The sequence below is a fragment of the Dasypus novemcinctus genome, chromosome 7, assembly GCF_030445035.2.
Source record: "Dasypus novemcinctus isolate mDasNov1 chromosome 7, mDasNov1.1.hap2, whole genome shotgun sequence".
Lineage (NCBI taxonomy): Eukaryota > Metazoa > Chordata > Mammalia > Cingulata > Dasypodidae > Dasypus > Dasypus novemcinctus.
Genome location: NC_080679.1, coordinates 41,973,540 through 41,997,325, shown reverse-complemented (window position 1 = coordinate 41,997,325; position 23,786 = coordinate 41,973,540). Strand labels below are relative to the sequence as shown.

Here is a 23,786-nt window from a genome sequence, read left to right as displayed (position 1 = left end):
TAAACTCATTTATGAGCTCTAGGAGCTTTGTTGTAGATCTCTCAGGGTTTTCTATATATAGGATCATGTCATCTGCAAATAATGAAATTTTGACTTCTTCCCTTCCAATTTGAATGCCTTTTATATCTGGTTCTTGTCTCAGTGCTCGAGCCAGTACTTCCAAGACAATGTTAAATAGTAGCGGAGACAATGGGCATCCTTGTCTTGTTCCTGATTTTAGAGGGAAGGATTTCAGGATTTCGCCATTGTAAACAATGTTGGCTTTAGGTTTTTCATATATACTCTTTATCATGTTCAAAAAGTTTCCTTGTATTCCGATCTTTTGGAGTGTTTTTATCAGGAAGGGGTGCTGTATTTTGTCAAATGCCTTTTCTGCATCTATAGATATAATCATGTGGTTTTTTTCTCTCAATCTGTTTATATGGTGTATTACATTGATTGATTTTCTTATGTTGAACCATCCTTGCATACCTGGAATAAATCCCACTTGGTCATGGTGTATAATTCGTTTAATGTGTTGTTGAATACGATTAGCAAGTATTTTGTTAAGTATTTTTGCGTCTAGGTTCATTAGAGAAATTGGTCTGTAATTTTCCTTTCTTGTGGTGTCTTTGTTTGGCTTTGGTACTAGGGTAATGTTGGCATCATAGAAGGAATTAGGCAGTGTTCCTTCTGTTTCGATTTTTTGGAATAGTTTCAACAGGATTGGTGTTAGTTCTTTCCGGAATGTTTTGTAGAATTCACCTGTGAAGCCGTCTGGCCCTGGGCTCTTCTTAGTTGGGAGATTTTTAATGACTGATTCTATCTCTTTGCTTGTGATTGGTTTGTTAAGATCATCAATTTCTTCTTTTGTCAGTATGGGCTGCTTATGTATTTCTAGGAATTTGTCCATTTCCTCTAAATTGTCATTTTTGTTGGAATATAGTTTTTCAAAGTATCCTCTTATGATAGTCTTTATTTCTGTGGGGTCAGTGGTGATTTCACCTTTCTCATTTCTTATTTTGTGTATTTGCATCTTTTCTCTTTTTTTCTTTGTTAGTCTCGCTAAAGGCTTGTCAATTTTGTTGATCTTCTCAAAAAACCAGCTCTTGGTCTTGTTTATTTTTTCAAGTGCTTTCTTATTTTCTATTTCATTTAGTTCTGCTCTTATCTTTGTTATTTCCTTCCTTCTTCTTCCTGTTGGGTTACTTTGTTGTCGTTTTTCTAATTCCTTCAAATGTGCAGTTAATTCTTCAATTTCTGCTCTTTCTTCTTTTTTGATATATGAATTTATGGCTATAAATTTCCCTCTCAGTACCGCTTTTGCTGCATCCCATAAATTTTGGTATGTTGTGTTATCATTATCATTTGTTTCAAGGTAGTCATTGATTTCTTTTGAGATTTCCTCTTTGACCCACTGTTTTTCTAAGAGTGTGCTGTTTAATTTCCAAATTGTCGTGTGAAGTCTGGGTCTCTGTCCCTTGCAAATTTCCAGCTTGACTCCACTGTGGTCAGAGATATTGTTTTGTATGATTTCGATCTTTCTGAATTCATTAAGCCTTTCTTTGTGGCCTAGCATATGGTCAATCTTGGAGAATGTTCCATGTGCGCTTGAGAAAAATGTATATCCTGCTGTGTTTGGGTGTAATGATCTATATATGTCTACTAGATCCAGCTCTTCTAATATACTGTTCAAATGTTTTGTTTCTTTAGTGATTCTCTTTTGAGATGTTCTGTCCAGAGTTGATAGTGGTGTATTAAAATCCCCCACTATAATTGTAGATGCATCTATTCTTTCACTTAGTTTTTCCAGCGTTTGCCTCACATATTTAGAGGCGCCCTTGTTAGGAGCATAAATATTTATGATTGTTCGATCTTCTTGACAAATTGTCCCTTTCACTAAAATATAGTATCCTTCTTTGTCTCTCACAATTGTTTCGCATTTAAAGTCTATTTTGTCTGATATTAATATAGCTACTCCTGCCTTTTTTTGGTTGTTGTTTGCTTGTATGATTGTTTTCCAGCCATTCACTTTCAACCTCCATGAGTCTCTGGGTCTAAGATGTGTCTCTTGTAGGCAGCATATAGATGGGTCGTATTTCCTTATCCAGTGTCCCAGTCTGAATCTTTTGATAGGTGAGTTTAATCCATTGACATTCAGTGTTATTACGTTTAGAGAGTTATTTATGGTAGCCATATTTTGGTTGGATTTGTGTTTGTTATATTTTGTTTGTATTATTTTATTTTCCCCTTCTATTTTTGTCTTTCTTGTTGCTTTTACACTCTCCTCCATCTCTGACTGTCCTGTTTTTTCCTTTCTTCCTGCAGAATTCCCTTAAGAATTTCTTGAAGGGGAGGTTTCTTGTTGATATACTCTTTCAGTTTCTGTTTATCTGTGAATATTTTGAACTCTCCATCATTTTTGAATGCTAGTTTAGCTGGATAGAGTATTCTTGGTTGGAAATTTTTTTCCTTTAGTACCTTGACTATATCATACCACTGCCTTCTTGCCTCCATCGTTTCAGATGAGAAATCAGCACTTAATCTTATGGAGTTTCCCTTGTATGTGATGGTTTTCTTTTCTCTTGCTGCTTTTAGAATTTTTTCTTTGTCTTGAGCATTGGATAATTTGACAAGTATATGTCTTGGGGTGGGCCTGTTGGGGTTTATGACCAGTGGAGTGCGCTGTGCTTCTTGGATATGTACATCTGTCTCTTTCAGTAGATTTGGGAAGTTTTCATTCATTATTTCCTGCAACACTCCTTCTGACCCCTTTCCCTTCTCTTCTCCTTCTGGAATGCCTATAATACGTATGTTTGAGCGTTTTGCGTTATCATTCAGGTCCCTAAGTCCTATCTGGATTTTTTCTACCTTTTTATTGACCACTTCTACTATCTGTTTGATTTCCAATGCACTGTCTTCCACGTCACTAATTCTCTGCTCTGCCTCTTCTAGTCTGCTGATATTTGCTGCAAGTGTATTTTTTATTTCTTGAATTGTGGTGTTCATTTCCATCATATCTGTTACTTTTTTGCGCATGTCTGCAATTTCCCCTCCGAGTGTTGTCTTCACGCTGTTAACCTCTTTCATTACTTCATCAAATTTGTTGGTGATAAATGTTCTGAGATCTTTCATTGCTTGTGCGAAGTCCTGCCCCCCTTCCTGATTTTCAGTTTGTTGATTGGATTCAGCCATGTTTTCCTGATTACTGGTTTGGTTTGTAGATTTTTGTTGCTGTCTTGTCAACATTTTTTCTTGACGGGTTTAATCAGTTCCTTAGCTTCTTTGTCTAGTCTTGGAGATTAATTAGCTGTTGTTTTTGCGTAAGTGTTATATCTTCTCTTTGTCACTTTGTTCTTCTTATTCCAATTTCTTATTGCTAGTTAAGCTCACTTTAAAGGAAAGTATTAGTGCTGGGGAAAGTCAATTGTGTAAGGAAGGAAAAAGTGTGAAGTAGTATTGGTGATATATGTTTACAAAGCAACAATATGAGTTCTGGGAGGATGGAGGTTAGATCATGTAAATTGTGTAGAGTTATAGTAGTAGGAAAGTACCTATAATGAGGTAGACGACTGAATATGGGAGGAATGTGGTACGTACTAAGAGGCTATTGTTTTCGTGAGAGAGGGAAAGAGAAAGGAAAGGTAATAGTTTCAGGGATGAATACCAGATGGAAAACTAAACAAAGGTATTAGAAATTAAGAGTTAGACACTTTGTGGATCAAAGAAAGGGAGATGGAATATAGGAGAGATAGCAGATGGTGGAGGATATCAAGTTGTAGGGGAAAGGGGATAGTGTAGATAGGCTAAATCTATTCACAGAGAAATGAGGCAGTGGAGGGTGAGGAAACCCAGCAAATGTGAGGTATTTCCTGTAGGACCTATTGTATTGTTAAGGTAAAATAGTATAAGAAGAATATTGGGGACAAGAAAGAGAGGATTGAAAAAAAAAAAAAAAAAGAACAACAAGAACAACAAAAAATAAAAAATAAAAAAAACCCAAAGAACAGAAACCCCGCCACCAGGCTCGGCTGGGCTCAGCTGGGCTCCGGTCCCCCGCCCGCCGCCCGCCGCGGCCCGGCTGGGCTCGGCTGGGCTCGGCCGGGCTCGGCCCTCCCGCCCGCCGCCCGGCGCGGCGCAGCGCGGCCCGGCTCTCCCGCCCGCGGCGCGGCGCGGCTCTCCCGCTCACCGCCCGGCGCGGCGCGGCTGGGCTCGGCCGAGCTCAGCCGGGCTCCGCCCCCCCGCCCACCGCGGCCCAGCCGGGCCCGGCCGGAATCGGCTACCCCGGCCGCCGCCCGCCGGGGCCCCGCGCGGTTCCAGCTGCCTCGGCTCCACCCACCCAAGGAGGGAATCCTCCACACGCAGCTGGGATCTCCGTGCACATTCCACAGATGGATCCTCCCTGTTACCTTCCCTCCAAATCGATGTCCAGACACCTCCGGACCAGGAAAAATCCCGAAACAGCCAGTCCCAAAGAGTCTCCGACGCCTCCCAGCCGATTCCCCCCAGGAGCTAGTAACCGGGAAGTTCACTCAGCCGCCATCTTGCCTCCCCCTCCTGAAAAGTCCCAACCTACATCCCATAGACCAGTCCTTCCCGCCACCCTCCCACCAAATCGATGTCCAGACACTTCCTGCCCTGAAAAAATCCTGAAAAAGCCTGGTCCCGGAGAACCTCCAGCGGTGCCCAGCTGCCTCTTCCCAGGAGAGACGGCAAGGCAAGCTCACTCAGCCACCATCTTGCCGGAAGTCCTATTTTTTTAATTCCACATTAATCTGCATGTAAGAATTTGAGGCATCATATGTCTCTTGAAATCTGTCTTGTCTCTGGAAACTCTTTCCTATAATATATTCTATTTGTGATTTAAATATAATTAATTATTAGGTAGGGACTTAATTTACCACTTATTCAACTTTGACTTAATTCCTCATTGCCTTTGATTGCAGGATTTATGGAAAAACTGAGAAATCATTGCAAAACATTTCTCCTGCTTTAAGGCAGTCCTAGAATGTTAGGCATATTTCTTTTCTCATGTTCTTAATCCTTAAAATTTAGAAAAATAATACCAGAATTATAAGGATTGAGGGAAAAGAGATTACTCAAGTGGTAAGACATGGGTTGCTTTGTGATTTGCTATATATTATCCAAATTCCCTACTGAAGTTTTTCTGAAAGCAAAAGCCTTATTGATAAGTAATTCTTTTAAATCTAATATGTTTAACTCTTGATAATGGAGGGAAGCACTGGAAAACTAAATGTAATTTTTGGTTGAAATTTTTTTTTAGTAGGAGATAATCTCTGATGATAAATTTAATGTTCAGCAGTGGCCAATCAAAGAACATAGTTCTTTTTCTAGGGACCTCACTTACTTTTGGCTAAAAACCTAATTTAAGAGTTTAAATGGGTTCTGATACAAATGGTCAACCCTAGTCTTGCAAAGTTGACATTTTTTTGAGTTTTGCATTTTTGCTGATTCATGGATTACTTTTTTTGTGCTTTTTAAAAATTATAATAGTTGTACGTTTACAGATAAATATTGCAAAAAAGTTACAGAGCTCCCGTATAACTCCCTTCCTTTCCCCACTCTCCAATGCAGTTTTCCCTACCCTTTTTTTCCCCAAGATTTATTTATTTATTTATTTCCCCCCTTCCCCTCCTCCTGCCGTCCTGTTTTTGCTGTCTGTGTTGTCTTCTCTTCTCTAGGTTTCACTGGGATTCGATCATGGAGACCTCTAATGGGGAAAGAGTTTCCCTGTCAATTGCACCACCTCAGTTCCTGGTTTCTGCTGCGCTTTACCTTGACTCTCCCCTTGTCTCTCTTTTGTTGCATCAGCATCTTGCTGCATGACTCACTTGCACGGAGCCCTGGCTTACCAGGCGGGTACTCGCATGGGCACTGGCTTGCTGCATGGGCATGCTTTCTCTTCTTTTTTACCAAGAGGCCCCAGGCATTGAACCCAGGTCCTCCCATATGGTAGGCGGAAGCTCTATCACTTGAGCCATATCTCCTTCCCTCCCTACTCTTAATACTTTGCATTAGTGTGGTACCTTTGTTACAATTGATGAAAAAGTTGTATTATAATTATGCTATTAACTATAATCCCTAGTTTATATTTGGGTTCAATGTGTTGTACCCTCCCATGGTTTCTTGGTTTGTTTTTGTTTTTTAATTTTTACTCTTGTAACATATATATAACCTAAAATTTCCTGTTAACCACTTTCAGATATGTAATTCAGTGCTCTTGATTACATTGATAATGTTGTGCTGCCATCATGATCAAACATTACCAAAACTTTTCCATCATTCCAAACAGAAACTCTGTATAAGCTAAGCATTAACTCCCCTTTCCATAGCCCCACCCCAGCCCCTAGTAACCTGTATTCTAGTTTTTGACTCTACAAATCTCTTTATTGTAATTATTTCATATTGATGAGCTCATACAATATTTGACCTTTTGCATTTGTCTTATTTCACTCAACATGATGTCTTCAAGGTTCATTCATATTGTAGTGGGTATCAAAACCTCATTCCTTTTAAGGCTGAATAACATCCCATTGTATGTGTATGCCACATTTTGTTTATCCATTCATCTGTTGATGGACAATTGAGTTGCTTCCACTTTTTGGCAATGGTGAGTAATGCCACTAACATTGGTGTACAAATATCTGTTTGAGTCTCTGCTTTCAATTCTGGTTATATACCTACAAGTGGGATTGCTGAGTTATATGGTAATGTTACATTTAACTTTCTAAGGAAACAACAAACTCTTTTTCACAGCAGCTGCACCAGTTTACATTTCCACCAATAATGAATGAGTGTTCCTATTTCTTCACATTCGTTCCAACAATTGCTGTTTCCTGGTTTTTACACAGTGGCCCTTGTAGTAGGTATGAGGTAGTATCTCTTTGTGGTTTTGATTTGCATTTCCCTAAAGGCCAATGATGTCAAGCATTTTTCATGTTCTTTTTTGGCCTTCTGTATATCATCTTTATTTATTTTTATTTTTATTTTGTTTATCATCTTTAGGGAAATGTCTGTTCAAATTTTTTGTCCATTTTTAAATTGAGTTGTTTGTCTTTTTTTGTTGAGTTGTGGGGTTGCTTTACAAAATCTGTATATAAAACCTTTATCAGATATGTGGTTTCCAAATACCTTCTCCCATTCAGTAGGTTGCCTTTTTACTTTCATGATAAAGTCCTTTGATTCACAAAAGTTTATATTTTGATGAAATCTTATTTATCTGTTTTTTTGTCTCCCCCCCCCCCCATGCTTTTGGTGTAAAGTCTAAGAAACTACTGTCTAGTGTCCTTTTCTTTCAGTCTGAAAAGCTTCCTGCATTAGTCAGGGTTCTCTGGGAAACAGAACTGATAGGAGATATTTGTAAATAGTGTGAGATTTTATAATATTATCTCATGCGACCATGGATATGCACAAATCCATATTCTGTAGGGCAGGCTGCAAGCCAGGGACTTTGATGAAGGTCCTCTATGAAATCCTTCAGAGACACTGACTGTTTAAAGTAGAGATGGGAATTCTTTCCCAGGATGCTGAGATTACTTCTCTTTTTAAGGCCTTCAACTGATTGGATTATGTCACTCATTATTGATAGTAATCTTCACAGTTGATTGTAGACATAACCAGCCATCTCTGCACTCAAGTCTTTGATGATTAAAGTTCATGAAGTACCCTTGTATTACATTTAGCCTAGTCCTTGCTTGACCAAATAACTGGGTACCATTATCCAATTCGGCCAGACCATTAGCCTAACCATCACACTCTCTTAAGCATGCTTGTGATATAGTTCTAGTGGTGATGAATTCCCTCATCTTTTGTTTATCTGGGAATTTCTTAATCTCTCCCTCATTAATGAAAGAAAATTTTGTCACATATAAAATTCTTGGTTGTCAATTGTTATCTTTCAGCACCTTAAATATTTGGTCCCACTGCCATCTTGCCTACTAGCTATCATTTAACAGACTGACCCTGTAACTGGGAGTTCTCTGAATTATCATCTGTGTTGAATACAATGTTTTGGAAAGTATAGATAATAAGAATTGCTCACTCTGTATATAGTTGTTTTAGAAGTCAGACCAATGGAAAATTTTTTCATAAAGTAATATTTTATTACTGACATTGTTTAGAATTATTCTTACATGGTGATAATAAAAAGCAGACTAACTTATTCACTTTAATAAGTCTTAAATTCACTGTAGGCAGTTTACTACTTTATTGTCTACACCTAGGGCAAACTCCTCTTGGCTTGCCCTTGATATGGCACTATTTTTTAATAAAGGGTATAGCATGCATAAAGTGATCAGATGACGGGAAACAGACTTTGCCCAGTGGTTAGGGCGTCTGTCTACCACATGGGAGGTCCGCGGTTCAAACCCCAGGTCTCCTTGACCCGTGTGGAGCTGGCCCATACGCAGTGCTGATGTGCGCAAGGAGTGCCCTGCCATGCAGGGGTGTCCCCTGCGTAGGGGAGTCCCACGCACAAGGAGTGCGCCCCGTAAGGAGAGCTGCCCAGCGCGGGAGAAACTGCAGCCTGCCCAGGAATGGCGCCACCCACACTTCCTGTGCCGCTGACGACAACAGAAGCGGACAAAGAAACAAGATGCAGCAAATAGACACAGAGAACAGACAATCAGAGGGGGGAGGGGAGGGGAATTAATTAAATAAATAAATCTTTTTTTAAAAAAAAGTGATCAGATGATAAGTGTACAGCTGAATGAATTATTAGAAAATGCATGTGATACATTATTACCACCCAGCTCAAGAAATAGAACCTTACGGGAAATCCTAGAATCCTACCCTATAACCCCTTCAAATTTCTACTACTTCCCTACTCCCCAAAGGTGACTATTAATCTGACATGTAATACCATGGATTAATTTTGTCTCATTTTAAGTTTCATATAAATGGAATTGATCTTACGATTTCCTGGCTTATATTTTCCCCTCAGCTTGTGGGTCTTTCTTTTGTATATTATTTCTTTTTTATCTTCAGACTTGTCTTCTCAAGTAGTTATTTTTGATTGAGTGATAGTCATTATTTTGAATAATTGTAGAGATCATTTCGAGCCTAGACTGATACTTTCTTCAGAGATGATTTACATTAGGTTTCAGAAAACTAGGCTTCTCCTAATACAGTGAAGGATTGAGATGATTTGGAGTTCAAACTTTGTTAATGCTGATCTATTCCCATTTTATCCTTACTTCTTGAGTGTAGCTCTTGGGGGGTCTCAGACCAAAGCCTTAGAGATTATCCTTTGTGGGCAGTAGTGTTTGCCTCTTTTCAGCACTGTGAGACTATCTCAAGCACTAAACAGCTTCTCATTGTCTCATATAACTCTGTAAGGATTTGGCAAAAGGGGATCAAAATGCAGTGCTCATCTCTTCCTGGGTTTCCTTTTCCTACCTCTTGGGTCTGTAATTGTTCATTGCTTTGCTGGCCTTGGAACAGCTTTTTTTTTTTTTTTTTTCCCTGTCTGTCTTTTATAGTAGTTCTTGGGGGGAAGATTGGTTCTAGTTCACCATTATTGGAAGCAGAACTCATGCAGAGGTTTTTCAATTTTACCTTTGCCTTTACTCTTTGTTTTCTCTAAGATGTTGTGCCAGTCTGTCTTGTTATATTAGCAAATCTGTTCACTTTTTAAATTCTCTTTAGCAACTATTGTATTTTAATGTGAAAGTGTTTTTCAAGGTCACAGTTTCTCAGAACAGAAAATTAATAGAGTTTACTTCATTTATTATGTCAAGAAAAGTATTGGTGATTTTAGATAGAGTAAATGCCAGCATGTTATATGTTATACCTTAGTGTTATAAAAGTAAAATAAAAAGGAGACCTATATTTTAATTAATTATATACCTAGCACTTACCTGCTGATTTAAACAAGATAAGGTACTATGTCCTCTTGAAATGTATAAAGATGCTGGCCCTTCTCTCAACTTTTGGTACTGTTGAGGTCACATGACATATGTCTAAAAATGGAACAATAATTTCAAAATACAAAATGAGAACTACCAAATTAGACATGTGGCATACTGCCACCAGTAAATAAAAGAGCTGTATTATGAATCTGAATGGGAATAAAGACTTGGAATGAAATAGATTAAAATGTAAATAGTTGTGTATGTTTGGTTTGTGAGAATATTAGTGATTTTTCCCCCTTCTAATCCTACTTTGTGATATATTATAATTTTTCTAAAATAAATAAATGCTAATCAGCTTCTAATTTTTTTTAAAGATTTATTTATTTATTCTCCCCCTTTGCTGCTTGCTCGCTGTCTGCTCTGTGTTCATTTGCTGTGTGTTCTTCTGTATCTGCTTGTCTCCCTTTGTTGTGTCATCCTGCTGTGCCAGCTCGCCTTGTGCATGGGCTGTCAGCTCTCCATGGGTGCGGGCCAGCTTGCCTTCACAAGGAGGCCCCGGGAAGTAAACCCAGGGCCTCCCATATGATGGACAGGAGCCCAGTCGATTGAGCCACATCTGCTTCCCCAGCATCTCATTTTTAAATATTCTCTGTTTATAGTTCTTACATAGCACTGGACGTATATTTCACATTCTTGGTGGGAAAAGTTATATAACCATATTGACTTTGTTTTAGTAAGTATCATTTACATTTCATTTGCCCAGCTTTTGTTTTCAAAATGTATAAGCAGCATACATTTTGTATACCATATGTAATAAATGTGACTTTTTTTTACAGAAATCTTTCTAATGTGGAAGAAATTGGAACTTGCTCATACATTAATCATGTCATCACCATGACAACACTCTATATTCAGCAAGTAGGTGTGAACTAATATTCCTTTTTGTTGCTTTACTGAGAGCAATTAGGTTTTACCTTTATTGTTTTATAGTTAGTAAAGTTAAATATTTTCAGAGAAGCTGATAATTTAGAGTGGAATTAAAATTATCTCTGGGGGCTATATATTTTAGACATTTCATATCTTATCTGAAAGTGGACCAGCAATTATTAATGTATTTTGTCTTCAATTTAAAAATAAAGTATTTTTAAAATGACTTGTAATGATGCAATTTGTTATTTTATGTATTCTTTATTTGTTACATATCCTTCTTACTGAAAGCATATTTTTTGAAGTGATGGTGAGTTTTCCATTTTAAACCCTGCTAGGAAATATATACAATTCGTAAGGGTATATTCTGTCCAAATGATTGATTGACCCCTCTTAGATTCAAAGAGGAAGTTAGGCATAGTTGAGTAGAAGTGATTTATTATGAGATGGTAAATGAAAAGTATTCTCTTTAATGCTGTAAGGAATTTTGTTTAATTTGGTAGGAGACATTATTTTAGAGTAAGTAAAATTTTATGTTTGACTTTTTTCTCAGTTAAAAAGCAAAAAGAAAGAGAAGGAAATAGCAGATCAGACATCCATTGAGGAATTTGTGATCCATGCGTTGGCATTTTGTGAAAGTTTATATGATCCATATCGGAACTGGAGACATAGAATTTCTGGGTATGTCTTATAAATCACAATGTTCTTTTAAAATACTAATGTGCTAATATGTGGGATTCTTAAAAGCTGCTTTTATTCTCTATGAAAGCAAATCGAAAGATGTGTACAAGTCCTACAGATTTATATATTAGATAGAAACATAGTTGAAGGAAATGAATTAATGATAAATGCCACTTCCAAGTAAATAAATCTGTTCTTGTATTTTGTAATGCAGTTGAATACTAATAACCTAATAAGAAATGTGGAAAACACTGTAGCATCAATAGTGTACATATTTGTCAAAAAAAGTTATTTTGTTCTTTTTTTCAAAGCATGTTTCATATTTTGAAAATACTTTTTAGCCATATTTTATCTATTTACTTTCAGTCTTGGAGCTTATATCAGGATCCAGTCAGGAAATCAGAAACCACACTAGATGTATTAGTTAGCCAAATGGGTGCTGATGCAAAATACCAGAAATCTGTTGGCTTTTATAAAGTGTACTTATTTGGGATAGAACCTTATAGTTATCAGACCATAAAATATAAAGTACTTCCCTCACCAAAGTCTGTTGCCACATGTTGCCAACATCTGCAAGTGTTCAGGCTTTCTGGGTTCCTTTCTTCCCAGAGCTTGTTTCTCTTTGGGCTTAGCTGCTCTGCTTTCTCTACAAGACCAGCTGTAGACTATTAGGTGAATGGCTAATTTCGCTTCCCAAGGCCTCTCCCTGCCTGTGTTTAATGGATACTTTTTTCCTTCCTCATGTATCTGCTTCTCTGTGTGTTTACTTCCAAGGCTCCAGGATCAAAACTCGAAACTCTGTTCTCTGCCATGTCTTTTCTCTGTGAGTCTCCCCCGACCAAGGGGGCAGGGATGCAACATCCTACTGATATGGCCCAAGCAAAGCCGTAATCATCATTTAATCAAGTAAAAGTGAAACTTCTGAATCCAATATAATCTAATATGCCCAGAGGGACAGAGCAGTTTACAAACATAATCTAATATCTATTTTTGGAATTCATAAACAGTATCAAACTGCTACACTAGATATTTCAAAAGAGAAATATGGAAGTGGATGAGGATTATGGTTAATGATATAAATACAAGAATGTTCTTTTATGAACTAGAACAAATGTGCATCATTATTATGAATTGAGAATATATTGATACATGTGAAAAATAAAATTAATGTAATTTGTGGAATATAGTTAATGGCAGTATTATAATATTCTTGCATTAGTGTCAAAAAAGGTAATATATCAATGCTAAGGACCAATAATAAAGTGGTGTGGGATTTTTTCTTTTGGACTAAGGAAAATGCTCAAAGATTTACAGGGGCGATTTATAACTCCGATGAAAGTGAGAGCCACTAAATGTGTACTTTGGATGGAATATACAAGGCATGGGATTATATAACACAGTGAGCCATGTGGTGGAAGATGGACTGTGGTTAACAGTACAAACATGAGAGTGTTCTCTCACGAGCTAAAACAAATGTACAGTAGTGATACATACTGTTAATAATAAGGACTATGTGGAAAAAATATACAAAGTATATGCTGTGGACCATAGTGGTAATAGTCTGGTGATGACCTTTCATACCTGTAACAAATGTTCCACAACAGTTTTGTGGAGGGGTGATGAATGGGAATTCTGTACATTATGTATGACTGTTTTGTAAGCTCATAACTTCTCAAATAAATAGTAGGGGGAAAAAAGGATATGATACAAGGAATTGGTTTAAACAGATGTTAGGGAACTGAAAAAAAGCAAAAAAGAAGACATCGAGGTGATTCAGATAGTGACTTCAGGAAGCAGTTACCTTTCCTGGGGTTGTGGGAACAAAGGGAAGAAATTGGAGTTATCAGAATCTGGAAGTTTGAGAAAGAAGTCCTGTAGCACTGGGGACTCAGACTTCTGAGGAAAGATCATTGTTAAGCTGGTGCTGGTATCACTGAGGGGCTCTAAAGAAGCTGGTTTGGAGAGTACCAAAAATCAAGTGAAGACAGGAACCAAATGCCATTGCTACTGTTAAGAACTATTGTTGGGGTGAAGTTAACAAGAACAGCAAGAAAAATGAATCAGAAACCAGTCCCTTCCAGCGTCCATTTAGTACCCTTTATAGGAGAACCCAAAAAGGGAACATCTGGAAAAAGAGAAATATGGTTTCCATAGTGTCTCACCTAGCATCACAAATATAGAATGGTAGGTTTGGAGCTTAGTGATAGTAGTTTAATTACCTGTACAGAGTTCAGAGAGAAGAATTTTAAACATTTGTTTCATTCTTACCTGTGTGAACAGAATAAGAGGAGATCTTTCATCATGCTCAGTCATACTTTTTTTTTCCATGCCTTTTTTTCAGGTCTACCAAATCTGTCACATGTTTTATTCTCAAGATTTTTCTTGATTGCAACATTTTATTACAAAAAGTTTGGTTTTATAGGCTTTTCAAGGTGTATACCCTTATTTGAATGTCACCATTAGGTGGTGGTGAAGAATTGATAACAGAAAACATTCATATAGAGTGTACTTTGTATGTAATAATAATTTATTGCAATAAAAACACATCCTTTGTTAAAGTAAAAAGTAGGAATAGAAATAATAGGAACAAGTACCCAAGCTATTAGGTATAGCAGCACTCTTTGCTTATGTATACATTTGCTTTCTTCTCTGCATTGAAAGAAGTTCTCCTAAGATTTTTTCTTGACTGTTTATTATTAATGGGGAAATACTAATAACCTTCTGAACACTTTCTTTTCTAATGAAGTGTCCCTTTTTCCTGGGAACAGGGATTTCAAATGGAAATCCTTTGCAAATTGCCTTTGCAAAGATGTTGTATCAGGCAGGATATCCTAGACTATGTTGCAATAACAAACAAGGGGATTAGAATAACAAAAGGTTATTCTTATTCATGCTTTCTGTCTGCTGTACGTTGGCAGGGTGCCTCTACTCATCACAGTCACTGGTGGTATCAAGCTATCAGAGGAGTCAGCAACCAAGGCTTTGATAGTTACCATGCCAGAGGGAAAAGAGAGCTCTGAAGGGTCTTACATTGGCAATTTAATGCTCTTATCTGGACATGATACATGATACATCTCATTTTCATTTAGGACTCACTGGCCAGAACTAGATACATGACCCCATTTAGTACAAAGGGGCCAGGAATTCTAATCCTACCTACCCCCAAAGGGTAGAAATGGAAATATTTGGCTAATAGCACTAGTGACTACTTTGTGCATCAAGACTCAAAGAGGTAAATAACAGTGCTCCATTTGCAGCCTTTCTGTTTAGTCAGCACTTTGTTTCCTCTGTTTTGAAGAATGTTCTATTTTGGAATTTATGGCATGAATTTTTTTTTTTTTGGTTTTTAAATTTTAAAGATGGTTTAGATTACATAAATGCTAGCTACATCAGAAATATAGGGGATTCTCATAAAACCCACCCCCCTCCTTCTCCCACACTTTCTTCCATTAACATCTTTCATTAGTGTGGTGCATATGTTACAATTGATGAACATGTATTAAAGCATTGCTACTTAAGTGGACCATAGTTTACATTATAGTTATGCTCTGCACCATTCAATTTTATAGGTATTGACAAAATGTATAATGACCTGTGTCCATCATTGCAATATCATGCAGAACAATTTCAATGTGTCCAAAGTACTCCATGTTTCACCTATATCTTCCCTCTCCTTCCCCTCAGAACCTCTGGTGGCCACTGCCTTTATATCAGTGATACAGGTCCTTCCATTGCTTAAGTATAATCATAAGTCTACTTAAGTCCATAGTTGCATTCCCCATTATGTTTGTTCATTCCTTAACCTTGAGGATTTGGAGATGGTGCTACCCATTCTGTTTCTGATTGAGGGGGCGTTTAGATCCCATTGGGCAGATGGGTGGATCTGTCTTGCTTGCAGTTATAGATACTCATTTTTTGGGGATGGACATTTCCACCACACTTTTTTTAGTTGTCCTTGGCAAGTCCAGTGAACTGGAGAGTAGTTGTTGCAGCTCTTGCTGAGATTCAGGGCTTAACTGGCATATGAACAGACTGAAGATTTAAGTCTCTGGGACATATATTTAATGGGTATTTTGCCAATTTTAGCTTCAAGATTGTAAATGAGTGTAACTCTGTTACATTTGGGAGTATATATTCCAAAGGGTGCCGAATTCCTGAGATTGTGTGCCCTATCTGTAGTGTCTTGATGTCTCTAGAGCCTTCAAGAGCTCTAGTGTTTAAGGCACGATTTACTGTGGCAGTTAACAGGAGCCCACTGAAACGTGCATAAGTGTAATCTCTGGAATGATCTCCCAACTCACTTTGAAATCCCTTAGCCATAAACACTCATTTGTATTTAATATTTTCCCCTTTTGGTCAGTATCTTTTCTCAAATGCATTGCTAGTTGGTGCTTAGAAATAATCCCTCGCTGCCAGGGAGGCTCATCCTTGGGAGTCATGTCCCATGCCAGGGGGAAGGCAGTGCATTTATATCCTGAGTTTTACTTAGAGGCCACATTTGAGCAACATGGAGGCTTTCAGGAAATAATTCTTAGACAACGGATAATACTAGAATAAATTTCACTTTTACGAGGTTCATAAGTACAACCATCAATATAAATGGCCTGGCATATTTCTAGGCACTGCCCATATACTTGGGGGATTCTTGCTACCACCTACTCAGACAAGTCCCAATGACCACTTGAACATATACACATGCCATAGAGGCATGCCCCAGGTGCACCCCTCCCCACACATCCCCAACACCCCTCACCAGTGATTCTTCTCTGCCACATTTGTGACCCTTCTTTAATCCAAAACCTCCCCACAAAAAAGCTAAAAAAGCAAGCAAATAAAAACATAAAATAATAACAAAATACAAAAATAAAAAAAGAATTTTTAAAATTAAGGTAAAAATAAAAACATAAAAAAGCACAATAAATATTTTTCAATGTTTCTTTCATCACCATAAGATCTGTCGTCTTTTATGTATAGTGACAGCTTCTTCTGTATGTTCCTCCAGTGTCTTATTTTTTTCACTTCATCTTCAGTAAAGTGCTAGGTTACAGAAAAATCACATAGAAAATATAGGAGATTCCCATATACTCAACTCTTTCCCCCTCTTCCCTGTTATTAACATCTTAAATGTGCATGGTACATTTGTTAGAATTGATGTACAAATATCGAAGCAATACTGCTAACCATGGTCAGTGGTTTACATTATGGTTGACATTTTACACCATATGCTTTTATATGTTTTGACCAAATTTAAACGGCCTATATCTGTTATTGCAAGATCATGCAGAACAATTACAATTTCCTGTGTTCCATTCTCCCCTCCTTCTCCCCTTGGAACCTGTGGTAACTGCTAAGTTTCAATTTTTTAAGAATAAAGTTTATAGTTACATACATTAACATTGACGGTGTGACATACTGGTCTGTTTTCTTTTATTATGCACTGTCTGTGTTCTTGAGAGATTTTTGCCCCTCTTAACTGTGAACAGAGCAGGATTCCCCAGGATAGGAATTTAATATTTTTTTGCTTAACACAGATAACACACTATGATGAGATGAAAACTTAATATATTCCATAGCAGCCTGCCCCTGGTACGCTTATCCCGCATACTGCCCCATCCCTCATACCCTGCACCTGTAACGCTCCCTTGCCATGTTTGCCAGAAGAACATTCCTACCACTATAGTTTTAACCACAGACTACAAATCCCTAGAGTTCACCTGTTCTTCCTCCAGCCCATGGTAGTCCAGCCCTACCCCACAGACCCTGTCCAGCACTGTCAACCCCACTCACATCCCTGAACCACCGTCACTCACATCCACTGCCAAACCGCCCCCTTCCACCTTATCATAGGTTTGCCTTTACTGAGCATCAGCTCACCATCCTCTATTCCCTTTCTGTCTCCTGATAACCAATCTTCCAGACTCTAGCTCTGTGAGTCTGCTCAATTTGCTTGAGTCATATCATTGACGTTGTGTAATGTTTATCCTTCAGTGCCTGGCTTACTTTACTCTACATAAGGTCTTTTTTTATTTTTTTTTAAGATTAAAAAATTTTTTTTATTTCTCTCCCCTTGTCTGCTCTCTCTGTCCATTTGCTGTGTGTTCTTCTGTATTCTTGAAAGGGACACCCAAAATCTGTGTCTCTTTTTGTTTTGTCATCTTGCTGTGTCAGATCTCCTTGTGTGCGGTGCCACTCCTGGGCAGGCTGCACTTTTTTCGCACTGGGCGGCTCTTCTTACGGGGTGTACCCGCATGGCACGGCACTCCTTGCGCGCATCAGCACTGTGCGTGGGTCAGCTCATCACATGGGTCAGGATGCTCTGGGTTTGAACCTTGGACCTCCCATGTCGTAGGCAGACACTCTATCTGTTGAGCCAAATCCGCTTCCCTCTACATAAGGTCTTAAAGATTCATTCATGTTATCCTCTGTGTAAATACTGCATTCCTTCTTAAAGCTGAGTGATATTCTATCATATATATATACCACAATTTGCTTATCCATTTGTCTGTTGATGGACACTTGGATTGATTCCGTCTTCTGGCGATAGTGAATAATGCTGCTATGAACATTGGTGTACATATATCTGTTCATGTCTCTGCTTTCAGTTTTTCTTGGTATGTACCCAATAGTGGGATTGCTGGATCATAAGGCAATTCTATGGTTAACTTTCTGAGGAGCTGCCAAACTGTCCTCTACAATGACTGCACTGTTCTACATTACCACCAGCAATGGATGAGTGTTCCTTTTCCTCCACATCCTTTCCAATACTTGTAGTTCTGTTTTGTTTTGTTTTTTTTGATAGCCGCCCAGCTAATAGATGTAATATGGTATCTCATTGTAGTTTTGATTTGCATTTTCCCTAATAGCTAGTGATGCTGAGGATTTTTTCATGTGCTTTTTTAGCCATTTGTATTTCTTCTTTGGAGAAGTGTCTATTGAAACCTCTTGCCCATTTTTTAAATGGGTTGTTTATCTTTTAATTTTCGAGATGTAGGGTTTCTTTATATATGCTGGATATTAGGCTTTTATTGGATAAATGGTTACCAAATAAATTCTTCCTTTGAGTAGGTTGCTTTTTCACTTTCTTGACAAGCTCCTTTGAAGCGTAAATATTTTTAATTTTAAGGTCTTACTTATCTATTTTACATTTTGTTGCTTGTGCTTTGGGTGAAAACTTTATAAAATCATTTCCCAGTACAAGCTCTTATAGATGCTTCTCTGCATTATCTTCTTGGAGCTTTATGATTTTGGCTCCTTATATTGAGGTCTTTGATCCATCTTGAGTTAATTTTTGTATAGGGCATGAGATGGTGATCGTCTCTCATTCTTTTGGATGTGGATATCCAGGTCTCAAGCATCATTTGTTGAAGAGGCGATTCTGTCCCATTTGAGTGGTCTTGGTGGCCTTGTTAGTTATCAGTTGACCATATATTCTAGACTCTGTATCAGAACTCTCAGTTATGTTCCATTGGTCAATATGTCTATCCTTGTGCCAATACTGTGCAATTTTGACAGCTGTCGTTTGTAGTATGCTTTAAAATCAGGTAGCATGATTCCTCCAATTTTGGTTTTCATTTTGAATATGTTTTTGTCTATTTGGTACCCCTTTCCCTTCCAAATTAATTTTATAATGAAGTTTTCCAATTCAATAAAATAAAAGCTGTTATAATTTTTATTAGAATTGCATTAAATCTGTAAATCAGTTTGGGGAGGACAGACATCTTAACGATGTTCTTCCAGGGCACGAACATGGAATATTCTTCCATTTATTTAGGTCTTCTTTGATTTCCCGTAACAAAGTTATGTTATTGTGTAGTTTTCTGTGGCATGTCATTTATATCTTAAGTTTATTCCTAGATATTTGATTCTTTTGGTTGCCATTGTAAATGGAATTTTTTTCTTGATTTCCTTCTCAGATTGCTCATTATTGGTGTAGAGAAATGGTATTGATCTTTGTGTGTTGAGTTTATGTACTGCTACTTTAATGAACTGGTTTATCAGCTCTGGAAGCTTTGTTGTAGATTTCTCAGGGCTTTCTATATACGCGATCATGTTGTTTTCGAATAATGAAAGTTTTACTTCTTCCTTTCCAATTTGGATGCCTTTTATATCTTTTTCTTGCCTGAGTGCTCAAGCAAGTACTTCCAAAACAATGTTAAACATGATCAGTGACAGTGGGCATCCTTGTCTTGTTCCAGATCTTATAGGGAAAGCCTTTAACATTTCACCACTGAATATGTTAGCTGTGGGTTTTTCATATATACCCTTGAGGAATTTTCCTTCTATTCCTATCTTTTGAAGTGTTTTTTTTTAATCAAGAAAGGATGCTGTATTTTTTTTATCCCCTCCCCCCTTTTGGCTTGCTTGCTGTCTGCTCTCTGTGTCTATTTATTTATTTATTTTTAGAACTATCCCCCCCCCTTGTGGCTTGCTTGTTGTTTGCTCTCTATGTCCATTGACTGCATGCTCGTCTGTGTTTTTACTTGTCTCCCTTTTTTTGTTGCATCACTTTGCTGAGTTGGCTCTCCATGGTCCTTATGGGCCAGTGGCTCTCTGTGGCATGCGGGCAAGCCTGCCTTCACAAGGAGGCCCTGGGACGTGAACACGGCCTCCCATATGGTAAATGGGAGCCCAACTGTTTGAGCCACAGCTGCTTCCCAGGATGCTGTATTTTGTCAAATGCTTGTTCTATAGCAATAGAGATGATCATGTGACTTTTTTCTTTTGATCTGTTAATGTGATGTATTACTTTAATTGATTTTCTTATGTTGAACCATTGTTGCATACCACAGATGAAACCCACTTGTCATGGTGTATAATTTGTTTGATGTGTTGTTGAATACTGTTTTAGTCAGCCAAAGGGGTTCTGATGCAAAGTACCAGAAATCTGTTGGATTTTATGAAGAGCATTTATTTGGGGTAGAAGCTTACAGTTACCAGGCCAGACTTTCCTCACCAAAGTCTGTTGCCAGATGTTGGAGCAAGATGGCTGGATTTCTGCAAGGGTTCTGCCTCCCTCTTCCTTTTGAGGCTCCATGGTCCCAGCTTCTTCCAGTATCAGCTGTAGGCTGGAATAAGTCTCATCTTTCTTCTGTGGCTTGTTTATCTCCAGGATCAGTTGCTCTGTTCTCTCTACAAGGCCAGCTATAGACTATCATGCTTTTTCTTCCTAGGCCTCTGCCATGTCTATGGAGCCATCTCTTTTCCTCTATGTTGTTCTCCTGCACATTTACTTTCCAGGGTTGCAGCATCAAAAAAACACTAACTCCTCTTCCATGTAGTTTTCTCTGTGAGTCCCCGCCTACCAAGGGAATGGGGACTCAACATCCTACTGACATGGCCCAATCAAAGCTTTAATCACAGTTTAATCAAGTAAAAGTGAAACTTCTGAATCCAATACAATCTAATGTGCCCAGAGGAACAGACCAGTTCACAAACATAATCCAATATCTATTTTTGGAATTCATAAACAGTATTAAACTACTAGAAATACCAAGTATTTTGTTGAGAATTTTAGCATCTAGGTTCATTGGAGAGATTGGTCTGTAGTTTTCTTTTCTTGTGGCATCTTGTGGCATCTTTATATGGCTTTATGTTGGCATTATAAAATGAGTTCGGCAGTGTTCCTTCCACTTCTGTTTTTTGGAAAAGTATAAGCAGGATCCATGTTAGTTCTTTCTGCAATGATTGGTAGAATTCACCTGTGAAGCCCTCTGGTCATGGGCTCTTCTTAGTTGGGAGGTTTTGATGACTTACCCAACTGTGTTACTTGTGATTGGGCTATTGAGTTCATCCATTTCTTCTTTTGTCAATGTAGAATGCTTGTGTGTTTCTGGAAATTTGTCCATTTCATCTAAGTTATCCATCCTGTAATTTCTGTGTGATTGGTGGTAATATCCCCTCCCTCACTTTTTATTTTATGTATTTTCATCTTTTCTCTTTTTTACTTTGTCAGTCTAGCTAAAGGTTTATCAATTTTATTAATTTTCTCAAAAAACCAGCTTTTGCTTTTGTTAAAAGTTTCTAGTGTTTTTTTATTCTCGATTTCATTTAGCTCTGCTCTTTATTTCCTTTCTGCTTGCTTTGGGATTAGTTTGCTGGTCTTTTTCTAGTTCCTCCAGGTATTCAGTTAGATCTTTGATTTTAGCTCTTCTTTTTTAATATAGGCACTTAGGGCTATAAGTTTCCCTCTCAGCACTGCTTTTGCTGCATCCCATAGGTTTTGATAAGTCCTGTTCTCATTTTCATTCATTTCAAGGTAGTTACTGATTTCTTTGCAGTTTCCTCCTTGTCTCAGAGGCTAAGAGTGTGTTGTTTTACTTACATATCTTCATCCCTATTCTGGTTCTCTACCCCTTATTTATTTCCAGCTTCATCCCATTGTGGTCAGAGAAATTACTTTTTGTAATTTCAATCTTTCTGAATTCTTTGAGAGTTGTTCTGTGACCTAGCCATGTGGTCTATCCTGAAGAATGATCCGTATTTGAGAAGAATGTATATCCTGCTGTATTTGGTTGTAATGTTCTGTATATGTCTATATTAGATTAAGATCCTCTTATGTATTATTCAAGGTCTCTGTTGAGATGTTCTTCCTAATGGTCATAATGATATATTAAAGTCCCCCACTATAATTGTAGAGGCATCTATTTCTCACTTTAGTTTTTCCCATGTTTATGTCATGTATTTTGTGGCACCCTGGTTAGGTGCATAAATGTTTGTGATTTTTCTTCTTGATGGATCTCCCCTTTTACAAATATATAGTGTCCTTCTTTGTCTCTTATAGTAGTTTTACATTTAAAGTCTATTTTGTCTGATATTAATGTAGCTACTCCCATCCTTTTTTTGTTATTGTTTGTATTTAAAATCATTTTCCAACCATTCAGTTGCAACCTCCTTGCCTCCCTGAGTCCAAGGAGAGTTTCTTGTAGACAGCATATCTAATAGATAGGTGATATATCCTTATCTGCCATGAATTTCTTAAGGAAAGTGTTTATCTTTCTTCTACTCTTCCTTCTTCCCCATTATGGTTTTTGGTGGTATGTACCCCAGAAAAACATGTTCTTTAACTTAATCAATCACTGTGGGTGTAAACCCATTGTAAGTAGGACCTTTTGATGAGGGTACTTCAGTTAAGGTGTAACCCAGCTCAATCAAAATTGGTCTTTTTCCTGTTAGTGGAATCCTTTATAATCTGAATCAGTTCAGAAAGAGAGAGATAAAGCCATGGGAGCAAGAAGCTGAGCATCAACGGAACCCAGAATGGGCCACTATGTTCATGGCCATGTGCCAGAGGAACCAAGGACCAAGGATAACTGGCGACCAGCCCCAGAATACCTGTCTTGTTTGGGAAGAATGCATCACCTTGATGACACTTTAGTGTGGACTTTTTAGCCTCAAAATTGTGACCAAATAAATTCCCATTGTTTAACCTGAATCATTTCATGGTAATTGCTTGAGTAGTTTAGGAAAACTAAATCAACCCTCCTCTGCCTTGAACTTGTCAGTACTGGCAAACCTAGAAGTACATTTTAAGTAGAATTTTTCTTTGTACACAGCAAGACATGTACAGAAAGAGGGACATAAAATCATGGTTTGAAAATGACGGACTTTTAAAGGAATGCATAATATACGAGCAGAATGACTTTAAAGATAGGCAAAGAAGAGAAAAATAAAAAGATAGATATGAGAACAAATTAAAATAAATAAACTTGATAATTGAAAAAACAATTTTTGAGAGCCAAAAACAAGAAAAAATTTTAAAATACTGTAACATAATATAGATAAGTTTTATGCATAATATAGATAAGTAGTAACATTTAATGAGCACATGCTTGATTGCTTGATATATGCCATGAATTATGCTAGAGGCAGTCCATATTGTTTCTGTAATATGCATAATTGTCTTGCCAGTGATGTACGAATTGTTTCAGAGGTAAATGTTAAAGCATCAATTCAGCCTTGGGTTTCTTTCACTTTGAGGTTGACTTTGACAGGGATATGAATCAATAAATCCTGGAATTAGGAAAAATCCATAGCTCATGAAAGACCTGTATAGGAGACCAATAGCAATAACTTACACCTTGTTTATTAATCTGTTCTGAAATTAAATAGAAATTTGGAATATATGTATGTTTTCTTTTCTTTGTGCTTATTGCTTACCAAAATATCTAAACAGGTTAGAAGAGATTTAATTAAAATTAACATAATTCTAAATAAAAAACTATTTAAAATTGTATTTTTTTTCTTGTTTGATGAAACAAATGGATGCTTTTCATACCTTCATGTGATTTAATATTATTAGTAGAGTTGATTATATAGCTTGATTGTGAT

The 23,786-nt window shown here is 37.6% G+C and overlaps 1 protein-coding gene across 2 annotated transcripts in view; it reads left to right on the top strand.

The window, feature by feature from the left end:
• Positions 1 to 23,786, top strand: part of NBEAL1 (neurobeachin like 1) — a 254,607-nt gene that overhangs the window by 39,709 nt on the left and 191,112 nt on the right. For both annotated transcript variants that reach the window (XM_058300345.2, XM_058300344.2), the window contains exons 5-6: positions 10,688 to 10,769; positions 11,332 to 11,459. In XM_058300345.2, coding sequence (XP_058156328.1) covers positions 10,688 to 10,769; positions 11,332 to 11,459 — 210 coding nt within the window. The remainder of the gene's footprint in view (positions 1 to 10,687; positions 10,770 to 11,331; positions 11,460 to 23,786) is intronic.